Source organism: Micromesistius poutassou (genome assembly GCF_964030765.1).
Source record: "Micromesistius poutassou genome assembly, chromosome: 13".
Lineage (NCBI taxonomy): Eukaryota > Metazoa > Chordata > Actinopteri > Gadiformes > Gadidae > Micromesistius > Micromesistius poutassou.
Window position 1 is genome coordinate 5825443 of NC_140283.1, and position 17165 is coordinate 5842607.

Genomic DNA, 17165 nt, shown 5'->3' on the forward strand with positions numbered 1-17165 from the left:
CAACAGTTAGCGCTAGCTTGATAACATTAGCCGCCTCCTCATGTGATGCGAAAAAGATGCCTTGACAATAAAGAAACTATATTACAAAGTAGTTGAATACAGAGATAGATAAACGAGTGGCCCGAGCTAGCGTGTAAGCGGCTGACCAGGTTTCATACATTAATTGCCATGCAGGCAGCCAGGTGAAGTTAATTAACCGTAACACTTTATGTTGTACGTGTTAAACCGAAACTACGTTGGGCGCCGTTGAGGAACTTCTTTGCTAGTGAAATGTATTTTTAATAGTTGTGTAAGATGAATGCTATTTGATATTTTTTAAGCTAAGTTATATATATATATATATATATATTTTTTTTTTTTTTTTTACAATTGAATGCTTGTTACATTAGGGCTATACTCAAGCCGCCAAGTGTGTCTAATACGTTGATGCATTACATTGATCATTTAAAACATTCTAGCCTCAATTGTGCAATTTTCACCAGATTAAAGAACCTTCAACTGGACAAATTGTTAAAAATTGCGTATTAACGTCAATATGAAAATATTACATCCCAATGTATCCCTAAAACAAAGCGTTATGATAGGCGTCCATTACTCAGCTCTTGAATGTTGTAACGTTATTTGGGAGCGTTGGGACAGTTCGAATGTTTCGAACTGTCCCATATAACTGCTATTGTAAACAATTCTGCAAAGAACAACTAGTAAAGAAGTTCTGTTCAAGTGGCAGATGATTGTGTACATCAAAATGCAAAAATGTTAGACTGTTCTCTATTCGTTTTTGACATTACAGATCTGAAACCTAATAAACAGTCATACTCACATTAATATAAATGCCATTCTAACTTGGGTATATTTTTCCCTCTCAGATGTTGCATCGAGTGACGGCCCAAGAAAGACATCTTTCAATGGGGATCTGAATGGACTGCTGGGAGCAGCAGGTCTTCTAGGCAGTGGAGACCGGTCAACCATGGATGAAAATATTGGACCCTGTGCAGCAGACGGCAACAATGCCCGAGAGACTCAGATAATGTAAGGAGTTTTATTAATGTTGACGGCTTGACGCCCAATTTCTTTAATCAGTTAAATCCTAAACGGGAAGTAAGCGATGTTCACATCAACTGGATAAGTTGAGGAATACATCTGCACATGCTTGGGGCTTTGAAGACCTTAGTACCACTAGCCTTGCCTTCAATTAAAAACCCAAACCCATGCTTCCTAATATGCATTCGTAAATATGCATGGACATGGGTGTAGTTAACTCAAACTTAACTTGCTAAGAATAATGGTTCTCATGGCAACCAAGCTATATGCTATTATATCTGGAACCAAAGATTTGGGAAATTCAGTGGTCATTCTTTTCGTGACGTCTGACTGCCAAGGAACTCAGACAGCACAACCCACAGGCAACAGCGCTGCCGTGTATCTAGACACGTTGAGCTCAGTTTGGGCACGGCAGCATCCGAGAGAATGTTGTGGAGCTTTTCGGAAACGTATAGTTTAACGCCATGGTCTTTGTGGATGGTCAAGTTCCGTCTGAGCAGCGGTTCATTTAATGTCCATGTCCAAGTGAGGGTTAGGTTTTTCCAGACACCTATAGTATATCGCTACGGTGTGTGGCACATTTCATATACAACATCGCTGATTATAATGCTCATCAACAACGACAGTACTAACGAAGTAACACAAAGTTGCCGTTGGTGGTAACTATGGGGATTACACGCCCCTCTCTTTCCTAAAACTTTCAACACAAACAGCTTTTTTTTGTTGTTCAAATTCAGCTGAAACAGTGGGTTCACTGGCTCTTTAGGATCTTGATAGATCTGTCAAGTTCTTCATTTGTGTTGAATTGCATCCTTGTACAGTCACATTGCATACAAACAAACTTTTAAGTTGCCAAACAGCTGCTCCAGATTGGTATATGAAAAGGCTCCAGATTTTTGGAGCCTTTTTATTTATGTTAAGCAAACAAATAAAAACAAATAAACCTATGTTTAAATATTAACTTCTAAAAAATATATTTCTCTATCATTATTTATATGGAATGGAATTCCTGTATCTTAAGCCTCTGTATCATATTTTATGCGGTTATTGTAATGCACAGTATGTAATTTTTGCTCTGTCAGCAAGTACACACACGCTACCAATTTGCATTATCTTTGCATAATCCTTTAAAAAAATAAAAGGTAACCTAAGTTCAAAAACACAAATTCTGAAGTAGATGAAGTGTCAGAAAATGGGCAGACGTCTTCACCGTTCTCCCATTGACTTCCATTATAGAATGTAAGGTTTTGAAAAAGAAGTAGCAAGCGATGTCAAGCTAATATGAACATTTTAAAAGTGGAATGGAGTCTCTAGGTGAAAGATTGTGGAAGGAGTATGGTCCCAAAAAAATAACCCAAAGAGACTGAAAGAAGAACGCCTAAGAAGAAAAATAGTTGAGAGCTGCATGCAGCACTCACCTAAATAAGAAAAATGATTACAATAGTATGGCTTGCTCTGCAACCACACCAATAACAAGGAGCAAAAACAACCAAAAGGTGATCTTTATAAGCCTGAATAGCACCAAACCACATTTGGTTTTTAGAGACGTAGCAATTTTTTATAATTTAAAATGTCCATGATTAATTAAAACAGCTGTAATCTGTAAATCAAATGCTATTTGCTCAGACAAAAGAGTCCATTCTGCAATCTGCACTGAGACTAGACTATTGGCATTTTAAAGGAGCTCATGTATATCTGTGATTCATTTAAATATATGTGATATCTTTGTTTCTACTTAAGCTGCCTGTCTGGTGATGATGGGTCCACTTGCATCTCCTTTGTCTCCAACAATGTGGAGATTGTGGCTAGTCGAGATTCTAGCATCGACAGCAAGGCTCGCGGAAGCAACAAGGTAAGACAGATACTGCAATTACTAGGACTGTACCTGACTCCTAATTTGTCAGTTAAAAAAAAATATATATAATTTATTCATCCATCATTATCCCCATTTTGCTTTACATCCCACTATGGCAACCGATTACAGAAGCAAATTAAGGTGACAGGCGAGCTAAATCCAACCATAATATTTGAATATTTTCAGCGTGTAGGAATTAGGGCCATCATCTGTTGAGGTAACACATTGTAACCAACTGATTATTAAAATGGGGTTATGGAATACAACAAGTATCCATCTTTGGAGCTGTTCTGTACTAACCATACACTGTGTAGGCTACCCTTGGGACATCTAATCCATCATCACATTAGCTCCTACCATAGCTAGGATACCCAGCTGTACCGGTCTTCAAACCCTCTGAAACTAGGAAATTAGCTGCATTACTTGGCTGTATATACCGCATAAAACACTGGAGGTCACATCTTCAAATGAGACTCTGACAAGACAAAAGGTGTCAATGTCATCACAAACAAAATCAGCTACTCCCAACATAATGTGTTACAAATAATCTGGGCGATATGCTGAACTTGAGCCTGGACCAACATGGAAATAAAGAATCCATATGCATCTTTATCAATATTTTTGTATCTCAAAAATAAGATCTGTTCTGTTTCTTGTATCCCCCCTAGTTAAAATAAATGTACTTTTTCCTTCCTCTTGGGTCCCGAGCTGAACATGTATTGCTAATAGCAATCGTGCTGTTATCAGCAACTGTGAACAATGTTGATATCTGCGGATCATTGCATACTTGCCTACCCGGAATTGTAATCTGGCCAGTTTATATGCATCTTTCTGATTTACGCTTCTGTTGACGAGATTGTTATACACGGGACAGGTCTTGACGTATCATTTTATTTTCTTTGTTGCTGTTTTTAATAGGTCCATCTCTCATTCGATCATATTTCAGGTTCTCATTTGAACCTGAAATGTGTCCTAGTGCAGAATGTTTATTAATCTTTTGTTTTATTCAATGGTTATAAGGCATCTCATTTTTTTATATGATTGTTCAACTGGGCTAAATCAAGTGGACTATGAACATTGATTAATGATTAAAATTTTAGTAAACAGCTGTGAACGTCCCAACCTCCTGCATTTACATAAAACTTGGGACTTGAGTCCATGTAAATTCTGACCTTGTGCAGACCAAAGTCTGTTTTCCTTAGTTGCCCATATCTAGTGTGACTAGCCTTTCCCACGATGGCAAATGTTAACAGATGAAACACAATTTTCTTTCAATGTGTCCACACACAATTCCTTCTTCGATTTTCTCTCTTTCTATGCATCAATGGCAATTCCACAGCACTTTTATATTACAATGACTAACATCAACCTTAAAGGATAATGGTGGCCAGGATGTCATTAATACAGTACTTGGCTTCTATTAGTCTTTCATTTTCATTTTTTATTACTTATTTCTGCAGGTGAAGATCCAGCCAGTTGCCAAATATGATTGGGAGCACAAGTATTTTTATGGAAACCTGATCGCTGTCTCAAACTCCTTTCTGGCATATGCCATCAGAGGTGAGGTTACCCAGAGCACGTACAGTATGTGCAACGTCCCCATTATATGTCTGAAGCCACAGCTCAACCTTTTCAACCTGGCTTCCATGTTTTAGATAGTATGGCTAGCCAGTAACCCCACATTTTCTTCATAGTTGTATGTACTGCTGTGATTAACTGTCATACCAATTTACTTCAGTACCACATTTCTACTAGCTACCCAGAGGGAATAGTGTCTATTTCTCTTGTATCGCTATGTATGCATACCGCTAGATTTGTTTTGTGGGTGATCTGGACCACCTTATCTACCTTCTAGTTTTTTTTTTTACAAAAAGATTTAGTAGACCATCCATAATAATACTAATGTATTTACAATCTGGAATGTATGCTTAGATGATAGTTGAATATGTTGCAAAATAAATGTATGTTAAATAAGAACTGTCAATTTATGTATATGTAATTATTTTGAGGTGTTCTTATCTTGGATACAATGCAGCTTGAAACAAGTGGTATCTCCATCATAATTGCTTGAGTTTCAGGTTTTCCTCAAAATGTTCTTGTTTTTCTGTCCTTTTCCAGGAGCCAACAACCATGCGATGATCCGCGTGCTGAGCCTGGGATCCAGCGATCGCTCCCTGCTTAAAGGCTTCACTGGGGCTGTGACGGACCTGGGGTTCGCCCACCTGGACTCCCCTCTCCTAGGCTGTGTGGATGAAGCTGGCAACCTAGTGATCTGGCAGCTCACCTGCACCAGCGGCAAAATACTGTATCCCTTCATGCTGACAAATGATCAAGTAAAACTATTTAACATAGGAGTTATCAAATCCTTTTATCCATTAATCAAATAAAACACTTATGGGCCCATAGGGGTCACTAGAGTAACACATTTACTTTTATTTAGCTTCCTATAGAGGACAAATATATGGAGTCAAATGGCACTATTTACGTAAATGATGCACCCATTTAATGTGAGATTACAAAGAGAATCTCTGTGTTCCATGGTCATGGTTTATTTTATTAAGGTTGTTATTAAGGTTTTATGTAGTCCGAACATCCCACTGACCATACAGTTTGCTGTTGTAGGAACCTCCTCCCCCTCTTCCTAAGCTTCCTTAACCCACATCCAAACCGCAGTGACCAAGTGGTGGTCCACATTAGGAGGCCAGAGGACACTCCCCTTAACTCCCACCGCCGCCTCATCTGGTGCCCCTTCATCCTGGAAGACAACGAGGAGAACCAGGAGGACACTAACCAGACCCTGGCCCTTCTGCACGAAGACAGGGTCAGAGTTCATTGTCTTTCACCATCCTTTTCATGTTAATACAGTCCCTACTCATCTTTTGCCCCTCTTGAGAATATGTTATGAATGGATCATGTCCTGTCCCTCCAGGCTGAGGTGTGGGACCTCGATGTGTTGCGTGCCAACAACGTCAGCTGGCCTGTGGATGACTCAGAACTGAAGGATGGCCTCATCGTTGTCAAGGGACACACTCAGGTAGAACACATGCTGCGCTCCTCCCTAGAGGCCCGTCTTTTCACAGTCAGGCTTTGTGAATTGTTTTTCCTGTTTTTCTAACCAACATTTGTGGAAATTAAAATAAGAGAAAACTTACTGTGATGCATGTATCGCTTCTATTATTTTGAAAATCATGTTTTTTTTAATCAGATAAATTCATGGAATTCAAACCCAATCTGAGCTGTGTAAAAGCATGTTAACGTTTGTGTTCCTCCAGCGGGTCAGTGAAGGTGCCCTGTCTCCGGACGGAACTGTGCTGGCCACAGCCAGCCACGACGGCTATGTCAAGTTCTGGCAGATTTACATAGAGGGTGGGCAAAACCAACCCAGGTAGGCGAGAAAACAAACCAAAAACCCACAATTTGACTTAATATTTATCATCAAATATTAAGGTCAAAGGGTGATTGACACAATACTTGTCCCTGTTAACTGTTTAATGCTCTGTTTGTTGGAACTCCATGTCCCACAGGTGTCTCCACGAGTGGCTGCCTCACAGCGGCCGTCCCGTCTCCTGCCTGCTCTTCTGCGACAACCACAAGAAACAGGACCCGGAGTGAGGACATGCCTCTGTGGACATTTTCTTTTTTCTTTTTCCAACACCTCTCTAACTTCTCTCCAACGTCTTTCCTCCCTCTTGTCTGTTTGTGGTTTGCAGTGTACCGTTTTGGCGGTTCCTGATAACGGGCGCAGATCAGAACCAGGAGCTGAAGATGTGGTGCACAGTGTCTTGGACCTGCTTACAGACCATTAGGTAGCTGCTCCCCTGGCCACTTTGTCTGCGCTCACCCGTTACTATAGAAGTTTCCTGTGAAACGGTTTGATCGTTTTATTTTCCTGAAAGTAATTGACATGAACCTGGTTGTTTGATCACACTAAAACACTGATATATTGGTTATTTATGCTACCTTTCCTTTGTGACTTTTTTGCAGGTTTTCCCCTGACCCGTTTAACTCCACTGTTATGCCCAGCCTGAAAGCCAGTCTGGACCTGTCGGCGAGTTTTCTCATTCTCACAGACGTTCAGAGGAAGGTCAGTCAGACGCTGTTGATTGTGTCCCTTATTTTGTACACCTCTTGGGTGTGTCCTACCCTCCATCAAAATAGTATGAAAGGAGAATTCACCTTGCCTTAAAGTGATCGTAAGGCCACCGTATACAGCGTTTCCCCAAGAATCTTTTGTCATACTGAAAAACCCCAAAACGGATCAGACACACGGGATGACATATTGGCACGATCTGCTTTGGTCAGATGGCCGCAGCAGGCGGTCTGCAATATATATATTTGAGTTCAAATGTTTGTTCACTTGGTATATCAATACTTAAAACAAAGTGATCATAAGCAGAGGATGAATAATGTTGAATAAACTTAATTTATTTCATAAAATGTAATATGAACTTGAGCAAAACATAGCACATCATAACAGTAGAGGTGTCAATCTTCCTCTATAATCCCATTTGAATTTCATTCCTTATTATTTTTTAGATTTTAATTATATTCTGATTGTTAATCCTCACAATGTGGATATTATTAAGACTTACTTTGTACTTTTATACTGTATACACCGGGTTACGCATTGCAAATGAACTATTAAATGTTCTGCCCACTAGAGGGCATAATACCAATAAATAGCCAAGTAAATATTAGGCACAAAAGGATATTGTATTAATGCTGCCTCTCGACTGTGTTAATATAATAAGCCGCGTTGTACGTGGTTATGGACATCACTGACTCACGACTCGCGTTGAAAGGTCCTTTAACATTGAACGTGATTGTTGTTTTTGTTTTTTTCACACGATAATTAAGTAACAAATCATTGACTTGAACTTGGGACTGTACATCGTGATTTCCGTTTTGTGAAAATACAACATTATTTTATTTGCACCAACACCTAGATTTGTTACGGCTTGCCAGCGGATAAAACCAATATATAACCAATCACATTTGGGTATGTTTGTCATAGTCACCATGTCCCTGATATCAAAGTTTAAGGACAGGGCGGAGGTCACAGCCTATTTACGTTTCTCAACACAGTGTTCTTACTGCATCCATAGTGGTAAATTACAATCATAGATGATAATTATCGGAATCTGTTATATGTATTGATCAATGATCTCATTAGATGTCGGCGCTATAATCCAATGTTTACTTGCATTGAGGTGCATGAATATCGATTCACAAATATATAAACCCAATAGAGTAGCTTAAATCGTCAAATCTATTCTTGAGGTTCTAAACATTTTCAAAGAAATTTGGCTTTGAACGTGAGTAGTCGATCGAGTCCTATGTCCCGTCGCTGGCCGCTTTAAACACAGGCGAGCATAGCCCAATCATATAGCCAATTGAAATTAATTCAAAGGCCCACACAAAAGGCCCAAGCTAACAGGAAAAAATCCCAAAAATTAACACAAGAGGCTCTGTTGGTAGCCTACGTAGGTCTCTAAATGAAACAAATGAACACGAGTGACCCCAGTGAAGTAAAATTAACGTTAACGCGAAAGCAGCTTATTGATATGAAAATCAACTCTTACCATTGACGAAAGCCCCTTTTCCTTGAAAACTTGGCTATTATTACACAAACAGCAACTTTCATGGGAACTCTTTAGCCTACATAATCCATCCATCGAAGTTGTACGTCCTGCGCTGCCTGCCACTGATCCATGTAGCACCGACGTTAATAAGTTCTGGGCCAACTCAATGAAATCCTCTCCTTCAGTCGAACAAAATGAATATCCACAACCCTTACAGTGGACATAAACAGGTTCATATCCGCCTTGACTGCTAAGTAGAAATACTTCCAAAGTAGACGTCCCTTCGTTTTCCGTGGTTAATAAACTCCTGATGCCACCTACGTCTCCCATCATCTGCGCTGTGCACATAGGCTGGACTAGGCTAATTTATGCACGATTCGCGTTGTCATACATAAACAAATTTCATCACACACTCACGTCCTATTTAAAATTTATTTAAATCACAAAAACAAACCTTTATATCAAGTGAAACGACCGACCCCATTGGCTACATAATGAGCTGTTTTAAATTTTAAATCTTCAATGCCAAAAAATACTAACATTGTTGTGTGGCAATTAAAGTTTATATTCTATTCTATTCTATTTATCGTGCTGATGTGACCGAGCTCTGGTCGGGTTTCCATGCTCTAGTAGGGAAGGGCCTTGAAAGTCCAAGGGCTTGGCTCTATACCACCTTTAGCTCTGCGTCCTCTGCCACCCCTGACCGCACGTCTGTGAGTAATAGTAATATAATCAGCACTAGCATTGAAATGTAGGCTACTGTATAAAGAATGAATGAATAAATGTGTGATCTGAAAACATAATGCGCGTGCCTACGACACACACTGATTTGCTTGGTCTAGTAACTTTACACCAGGCCTAGTAACTTTTGAAAGTTACTAGCCCTGTGGTCTAGCACCTATTTTGGCCGAATTTCAGACACTGGTGATAGCCTAGCTTAGTTATTGAACAGGAAAACCAACGTTTCCAAAACACACCCACTTATCATAATCCCCCTCATCCGCGAACAGCCAACTATAGGATTAAAAAGTAAAACTCCACTATAATTGATTATCATAGGAATATGTCGTATATTTGCATCGTGGCTGATAATATCACACACAAATAAAAAGTGTGTGTAGACTTTATTGTTTATCAGGTGTGACATGAGAAAAGCATTTTCTTTTCATATGCAGGCAGGCCGAGGTAAGAAGGGCTTGGTTTGCTTTTGTTAGAGTAAGTTTTAGAGATGAATGTTAAGGTTTTTGTATTTGATACAATTATAGGGGGAACACCGGAATAGCATGGTATCAGAAACGTGTTTAATACAAGCATTCACCCCTTATTCTGTTCTTGTATGCAAAACATTTAGATACAAGCAGAGAAACCTACACCCAAATTGGGCACTGATCATATCAGAATTTTGGAGAGTCTCCTTCCTCCCTGATTCTATTTGGGGTATCTTCACCAAGCCACCGTGTACATGCCTCCACTCCGCCAGGTGCTGTATGTGATGGAGCTACACCAGGACCAGGAGAAAGGCCGGGCCAGCTTCACCGCCGTGTCAGAGTTCCTGCTCACTCACCCCGTGCTGAGCTTCGGGGTGCATGACGTCACGCCGAGCCGACAGAGACACACGGAGGTCCTCCCTGCAGAGGAGGAGAGCGAGAGCATGACCACTGGTACACACGCGCTAACACGCTCAATCAATACATTTTAAGTGATCAATGTTCATGCACTGCCCTGCCGCTTAGCTGTACAGTAGACTATTCCTTCACTACAATCCATGTTTAACGTGTGACTCGATGAATTGGCTTTGCTATGCTCATTTGTATTTTTGGTTTTCTAGAGGGTAACCAGGGAACCACAGAATCCAAGTCTGGGATTCAGATAAAGCTCTTTTGCGTTCACACCAAGTGAGTTATTTCTAATGAGCAAACCAAATTTGAAGGTCAAACCTACAAAAAATAATTTAATACAAAAAATCCATCCTACCATTCAACTTTCTAATGTTTCCCTAATTTGTACAGGTCTTTACAGGACGTCCAGATCTGGTTCCAACCACGGATGGGTTCTAACCCAGCCCTCTTTTTGCCCCATTCTGACTCCAACGATGGTTTTGGTAAGTTGTGTTTGAGACACTTTTACAAATATGTTTATGAGGTGATATAAGACTATTCCGTATACATGCGTTGAAATATATAAATGGGAACATTGCAGACGATTTTGGACTTTGGAGGAAGTGTTATAAATCAGTGCCCTCAACTACTCTGGCACCCACCGGATTGTAGTTGGAGAGTGGAGTACACCTCTTACTGAGTCGTACTCCCAACCTCTCGGTACAAATCTAATCTCTGCTTTTACCACTCCCCCCCACCCCGCAGGTTCCTCAGACCGCTTGACTGACCAGAGCTCAGACAAGGACTCAGGCAGTGGCTCAGAAAGCGACCTGAGGAAGATTCCATCGCTCCCGGCTCCCACCGACTTCCTGTCCATGTCGGATGCAGCTAGTGTGGCCATGCCCAAGTTAATGACCCCTGATGCCTTCATGACCCCCAGCACCTCGGTAGGAACAACCTGCAGTATCTTGATGAACCTTAAGAAGAAGGATGCTATTTCCTCTATACATCCCAGTTCCTCTGCTTTCTTTATTTATTGAATCTCTGTGGAAAAACGGGTGTATATTTTATTGATAATCATTGCATTGCTCCCTTAACCCTCTCATTCTGCTGGGGTCCATCTCAAGCCAGCATAACTGACTGTTGTCTCCACCAGGTCCCGGCCTCGCCTGGGAGCAGCGCTAGCAGCCTGACTATTGTGACCGCCATCAGCAGCAACTCAGACTCTACAAGCAGGTAAGTCCTTCATCATTATTGTTGGTTAACAAAAATGGTGTTTCAAATCAGGAAAGACGACAAAATCAAATGAGGTGGTTGTTTATATAAAAAATTTCACTTGAAGGATGCTAATCATATGTGTAACTCTTGACATAACAAAATCAAGATGTCCCTAATGGCTGGGAGGGCATAAAGTGCCGACATTTAGGCCAACCCTATTCCTGCCCACTCATGCCCACCACTCAGGTTTTCCTGCTATAGCGGTGGGTCATCCTTTAAGAGCTTGAGGTTATTTTTCTTGGTTCTGCAGAGCTCTAGACGATGTGGGTCAGAGCCCCATTAGAACGGAGAACAACAACAACAACACCAGCAGCAGCAGCCTGGCCCTTTCCACCTCCACTGGAAGCCCAAGGGCGGCCTCCATACTGCTCCCCGGACTGGAGAGCCTGCCGGTAGGATGGCTCCCTACTCGCACATTTGCGGTACATTGTTCACTAGTGGGACAGCATTTTTGGGTTAATTAAAACCATGCGATGCACAGCTTCCGTTACTAACGAGAAAACTAGTCCCACACCTGGATAAATACGCCCGCCCGTCTCCCCTCAGCTCCTGGCGGGTGTCAGCGGGCCACTCTCTCTGGACGGTGCCCAGGTCCTCGACGCCCATCTCCTGCCCCACCAGGCCTCACCGACCCGAGCCCGTTCCCCCGACGTCATCTCCTCGGCCTCCACCGCCATGTCCCAGGACATGCCCGAGATCGCCTCCCAGACCCTGCCGCTTCAACGCGGCCTGGTCTCCATCCCAGAGCCCCTGCCCATGCCCGGCCTGCAGGCAGACAGCATGGCCTCTGCGGCCAACGCGCTGCACCTCCTGACCTCGCCTCGCGGATCCAGCATCAACAGGTGAGGAGGTGTCACTTGTATAGTGTATCGGCATCGGGTGCCCTGCAGGGTGTAACTAATCATTTGAAACTCCACCCACAGCTTGTTGCCTCTGGAGCGTGGCAGCGGAGCGGCTTCCGTGGGGGGGGCAGTAGAGGTGGAAACCCTGCTGAGCGTCACCCCTTCCCTGCTGGAGAATGCCTTGTCCCAAGAGAATGCAGGGGCGGGTGGCGGCTCGTCAGACGGCAGCGTGAGTCACACGCCGTGGCCCGCAGCCCCTGATATCACCCGGGAAACCAGGAACAACCTGAGGGACAACGGACTGGGCGACTGGTAAGTGTGTATAGACGCACACAAAATCAAGTGGTTATCAGAGGAACACAAATGTTAAACAAATGTTCAGAGGCGTGGCAATGCTCTGGCTCAGTGCTTTACGTCTGTGCTCACCTAGTTCCAGAGATGAGCTGAAGGACCGGCACATGAACTCCCCCTACCATAGACGCCCCTATCAGCTGACACAGAATGACAGCCAGGACGCCAGTGCTGAGCAGAGGTACATCTCCTTCCCTCAGTCTGGTCTGGTCATAGCATGTCTGATATAGCTTCACAGACAGTCCATGATAGGAGGACATGTAGTGTTGCGTCATCACCTACAGTGACATAAATGGGAAGCTATTGTTACTAGTTCTGCCTGGATGCAATTGCTTGCATTTGTTCAGGTTTATTTTACTTTAATTTTAGTTTAGGCCTAATGAGAAGAGATGCATTGTACCAGATTATAGCATTTAGCTCATTTCCATCCACAGTGTATGGAACTTTAACTTAAAATGAATGTCCAAAAGTGTATGGACATTACTAGGGCTGAATCACCCATAGAGAATCTTGTATGACCAACTCTATTGGTCGATGGGGAAAAATCTTCTCTGCAAAGTCTCTGCAGCAATAGGGACGTTTGCAGTACAGTAAGAAACAAGCCCAATGAATCATGGCTATGGTGCTGTAACATGCAATGCGTGTAATGTGCTCCTTCTGCATGCAATGCATGCAGAAGATTATGTATTCCTCTGTATTTCCTCTTAAAGGAAATACAGCTCGGTCCGTCTAACGCTCTCCAGAGACTAACTAGCACCAGTTTTCCACATGGCCTCACGGTTTGTGTCTCTGTTCCCTGCCAGTGACCATGACGACGAGGTGGCCAGCCTGGCCTCGTCCTCTGGGAACTGCGGCGGTGCCCGCTCGTCCCACAGGCTCCCTGTGAAGGAGTGGAAGACGTCCCCGCGGGGCTCCCCCAAGCTCAAGAGGAAGAACAAGAAGGACGAAGGGTTCGTACTGCAGTGGCTTGAATGCAGCTCAGGATGATTCATTGTTTGCTCATTGATGATGATGTTCTTAACTTGATTTAAATCCTCTCTGTGGCGTGTCGCCCTGCAGGGAGTCTTGTCAGTCCAGGCCAGTCCAGATGGACCCTGGTCAGGTATGTGCTTCCGTCTGATCTCTTACTTGGCATGTGTGGGATAGTTGAATCGCCTCACATGCATTCTGTCGAATGTTATTTCCAATACAGAAAAATAGAAATTCTTCTTTCCCGATCTCTTCGCCCTAACTAATTATAGTATCTCTACATCAGGCAACTCAATATCCACCACCTGTTAAAAGGACTTTGAAGTAACATCTTTACTCCGCAGATACGAAATGTCATACCAATAAATATTGGACCAGGAGATAACTCTATTGGAGATTACTCTATCACTAATTCAAGCTTAGACTTACAATAATGACACTTCTTTTGTTTTCTCTATATTCAATTATTCATGGTTGCAAAGTATAAAATTATTCAATATTGGAATGCTATACACATCCACTCAGTCATTTGTGTGTCATGAGGATCACTCAAACTTTTTAAAGTGCCAACTAGTTCAGAGGATAGGAGCCGTCAAGGTAGAATGGGGGATTTCCATTTCAAGGTGTCCCTTATGTCTTTGTGCCTGCAGATGAATGCAGAGCTGCAGGAGGAGTTACTGCTGCTGCTGCGTAGCCAACAGAGGGAGATTGCGGACCTGCGTGGACACATGGACAACATGCAGAGCTCTGTCACTGCCCACGTGGAGCACGTCATGGCCATTCACCAAGAACAAGAGCGTATCTTTCATACTATTACCAAAATAAGGTTGAAGAGACCTTCATACGTCAATAGAGATGGATCAAACATGTCCTTAGAGCATCAATCCCACGAGCTAATCTTTCATGTATGATTTTCAGTGATCCATCTCTTTGTCGGGCACACTTTGCTATATTTTCCTCATCAAACGCAAAATATCATTGCAGCTCTGAAAGAGCCAAGAGTTTTATATTGTATTCTATATGTTCTCCTAATGTGTGTATATTGCTGGGTCGCTTGTCCCATTGCGTACAATGCAGTACTGCATATGCTAAAGGGTGTGTTGCCGTGCCAACACAAGCTGTCTAGTGGGCGGTGATGATCCTTGACTGTTGGTGCGGCCGCAGAACGCAGGCTGGATCGCATGCTGGCAGAGAGCCAGGGCCGCCAGGAGCAACTCAACCAGCAGCTCAGCCACGCCCTCAGCTCCTCTCTGACCAATCGGATGGACCGGGTGCTCAGGGAGGAGATGAAGAAGACTGTCCCGCCGAGTAAGAGATACGCATCAATAGAATCAATCTAATTTCTTTGAATGAATTTCAGATTGTTTAATTATTCACATGGATTGTTTTATTTATTGTATCCTAATTATTAAATCCGTTTTTCACTTTCATATTTTTCCGTGGGGATGCATGAAAAATAAATATCCACTCGTGTACTCCATCGTCTGTTAAACCGATATTTGTATGTAGTGTGCATTGTTACATCGGGGAGATTGGCACAACATTCATTCCTTGTTTTTGTTGTTTTTCTATGAATGGTTGTGTTAGTTGTTCTGGTCGTGATCCTTTCTCTCTCCAGCGATCTCCAAGAGCCTGGAGCCCGTGACCAGCCAGCTGAGCAGCACTGTGGCTGCCAAGCTGAGTGCTGTGGAGGCTACCTTGAAAGAAAACCTCATCAAGGTGGTCAAGTCAAAGGTGTGTGTGTGTGTGTGTAGAGAACTGTGAGAGAACTGTCAAAACACTTTTCATGCTTCATGACTTGCAAGACTGGTCCCTTGCAAGACAATGCAAACTCACAAGAATTCCTCCTGGTTTCCAGAACACAACAGACGCGATTGGACGGGCAGCGACTGAAGCACTGCAGGGCACCATCCAGACGGCCTATAAGGAAGCCTTTCAGACCATTGTGTTGCCGGTGTTCGACAGGGGCTGTCAGTCAATGTTCCAACAGATCAACGACAGCTTCAAACAGGGGACCCAAGAGTGTATGTTCCTCGTCTGTCCAATCTATTCCCCCTATTCAGAGAAGGACGCAATGCCATTGCCTTCATTTTAAAAGACCAATTGGCATTCAGTGGACGTCCCTAATTAGCACATAAGTTGGATCCTTTCTTTTCTTTTGATATTCATGGCCGTTGCCATATTGATAAAGTAGCGTGATTACACTTTGCCTGTCGAGTGTTTTCACACAAACAGCCTTGCAGCCTTGTTGGTGTGGTTTCCAGGTTGTACAGGGCAAGGCTCATGCTGGTAATACTGCGTCATGCCCAACCGTTGTGTCTTGTGAGGCCTACCTGATGTGACCAAATGAAAGTCTTCTAGTTACCCTTTTCAATCCATAATTTATAAAACATGTTGATGAAGGCCACAGGGGTGGGAGCAAGGCCAGTTCACTTTTAGAAAATTCCTCCCTTTTAGAGGTCTCTCGTTGCAAAAGAGAGACCTAAAAAAAAAAACCTCTGTGCTTGAGTTCAGGGTTTGTTTATTGGTGGTGTATAAAAGGCTCATGTCCTTAGAAAGCACAAGAACACTCTTCAATACAGTTTCTGATTGGATTTTAGATTGTGGTGTGTATGATGGCAGATGCTTAGTCCAATGACCTAGTTGCCTGTTGCCCATTGTCAATGGTTCCTGGGCAACTTCCATGTTTGTTTTGTAAAGTCTTGCCACTCAACAGCTTGTCACAAGCGTTGAACCTTGTACCTCATTATGGTTAATCCCACTTGTGTGCTCAGCTCTCTCTTAAGACTTGTGCAAGGGTTTTTGCGAGAGCCTCAGGGGGGGATTTATTCCAGTGTAAAAATTTAACTTGCTTTGAATCGAACAGTCATTGTTTTTGCAATAGATCTTTTTGATTTTGTTTTGATGTGACATGGTGAATGGTGTGTTGATATCTGCTGTGTTTCCTCTCTCAGACATCCAACAGTTAGAGGCTCATCTTAAGAGCAGGAAACAGAGAGAGCAGGAGGTACGAGACCCCGTGATTGGCCAGCTCCAGCAAATGATTGAGAATATCCAGAGCAACAACGACCAGCTGGCCAATAACGTCACAGCCAGCGTCCGGACAGAGGTCCAGCACCAGCTCCAGATGATGGTAGCAAAGTAAGTATCACCACCACAAACATGAATAGCACAATCACTGGTCATTGCTCAATGTTGTTGTTTTTGTGTCTGTGGACATAAAGGGTGTCATTCAAAAGGTTTTTTTTATAAAAAAGAAAGGTTAGGACTCAATACATAGTTAGTATTCCCTGACATAAAGGTCCTGATTGCTCTAATATAAATTAGGATTTTGTCATTACCAGTGTTGGGTTTATATTTATTGAAATGGGAAATGTATCTTTATATAAAACAAGGAGATATGTAACATACCAGGTTAAGCAAATTGCTATTTTTTAACGGTTGTACCTAGGCAGGTATATAAAATAGTAAGAAAAATCTACTACTATAGAAGTCAATAAGAGTATACAAAAACAATTATCTCTACCAACCTACCAACCCCCCCCCCCCCCCCGCCATCCCACCCAACAACATGTTTGCAACGTGGGAAGTTCATTATTATATGTTCATTAGGGATGGAGAAAGTAAACACCTTTCAAAGGATCAGGTC

At 42.6% G+C, this 17165-nt stretch overlaps 1 protein-coding gene across 2 annotated transcripts in view; it reads left to right on the plus strand.

Moving 5' to 3' along the window:
• edc4 (enhancer of mRNA decapping 4) overlaps nt 1-17165 on the plus strand; it is a 28683-nt gene that overhangs the window by 291 nt on the left and 11227 nt on the right. Inside the window, exons 2-27 of one of the 2 annotated variants that reach the window (XM_084477684.1) lie at nt 867-1029; nt 2782-2893; nt 4357-4456; nt 5015-5201; nt 5570-5717; nt 5826-5930; nt 6169-6281; nt 6421-6504; nt 6607-6702; nt 6881-6980; nt 9959-10139; nt 10307-10373; nt 10488-10579; nt 10842-11023; nt 11233-11312; nt 11605-11746; nt 11901-12196; nt 12278-12508; nt 12627-12728; nt 13351-13497; nt 13607-13649; nt 14167-14314; nt 14681-14824; nt 15135-15250; nt 15375-15540; nt 16471-16657. In XM_084477684.1, coding sequence (XP_084333810.1) covers nt 867-1029; nt 2782-2893; nt 4357-4456; nt 5015-5201; nt 5570-5717; nt 5826-5930; nt 6169-6281; nt 6421-6504; nt 6607-6702; nt 6881-6980; nt 9959-10139; nt 10307-10373; nt 10488-10579; nt 10842-11023; nt 11233-11312; nt 11605-11746; nt 11901-12196; nt 12278-12508; nt 12627-12728; nt 13351-13497; nt 13607-13649; nt 14167-14314; nt 14681-14824; nt 15135-15250; nt 15375-15540; nt 16471-16657 — 3532 coding nt within the window. Of the gene's footprint in view, nt 1-866; nt 1030-2781; nt 2894-4356; nt 4457-5014; nt 5202-5569; nt 5718-5825; nt 5931-6168; nt 6282-6401; nt 6505-6606; nt 6703-6880; nt 6981-9958; nt 10140-10306; nt 10374-10487; nt 10580-10841; nt 11024-11232; nt 11313-11604; nt 11747-11900; nt 12197-12277; nt 12509-12626; nt 12729-13350; nt 13498-13606; nt 13650-14166; nt 14315-14680; nt 14825-15134; nt 15251-15374; nt 15541-16470; nt 16658-17165 lie in introns of both variants that reach the window. The other variant, XM_084477683.1, reaches the window with a different exon arrangement.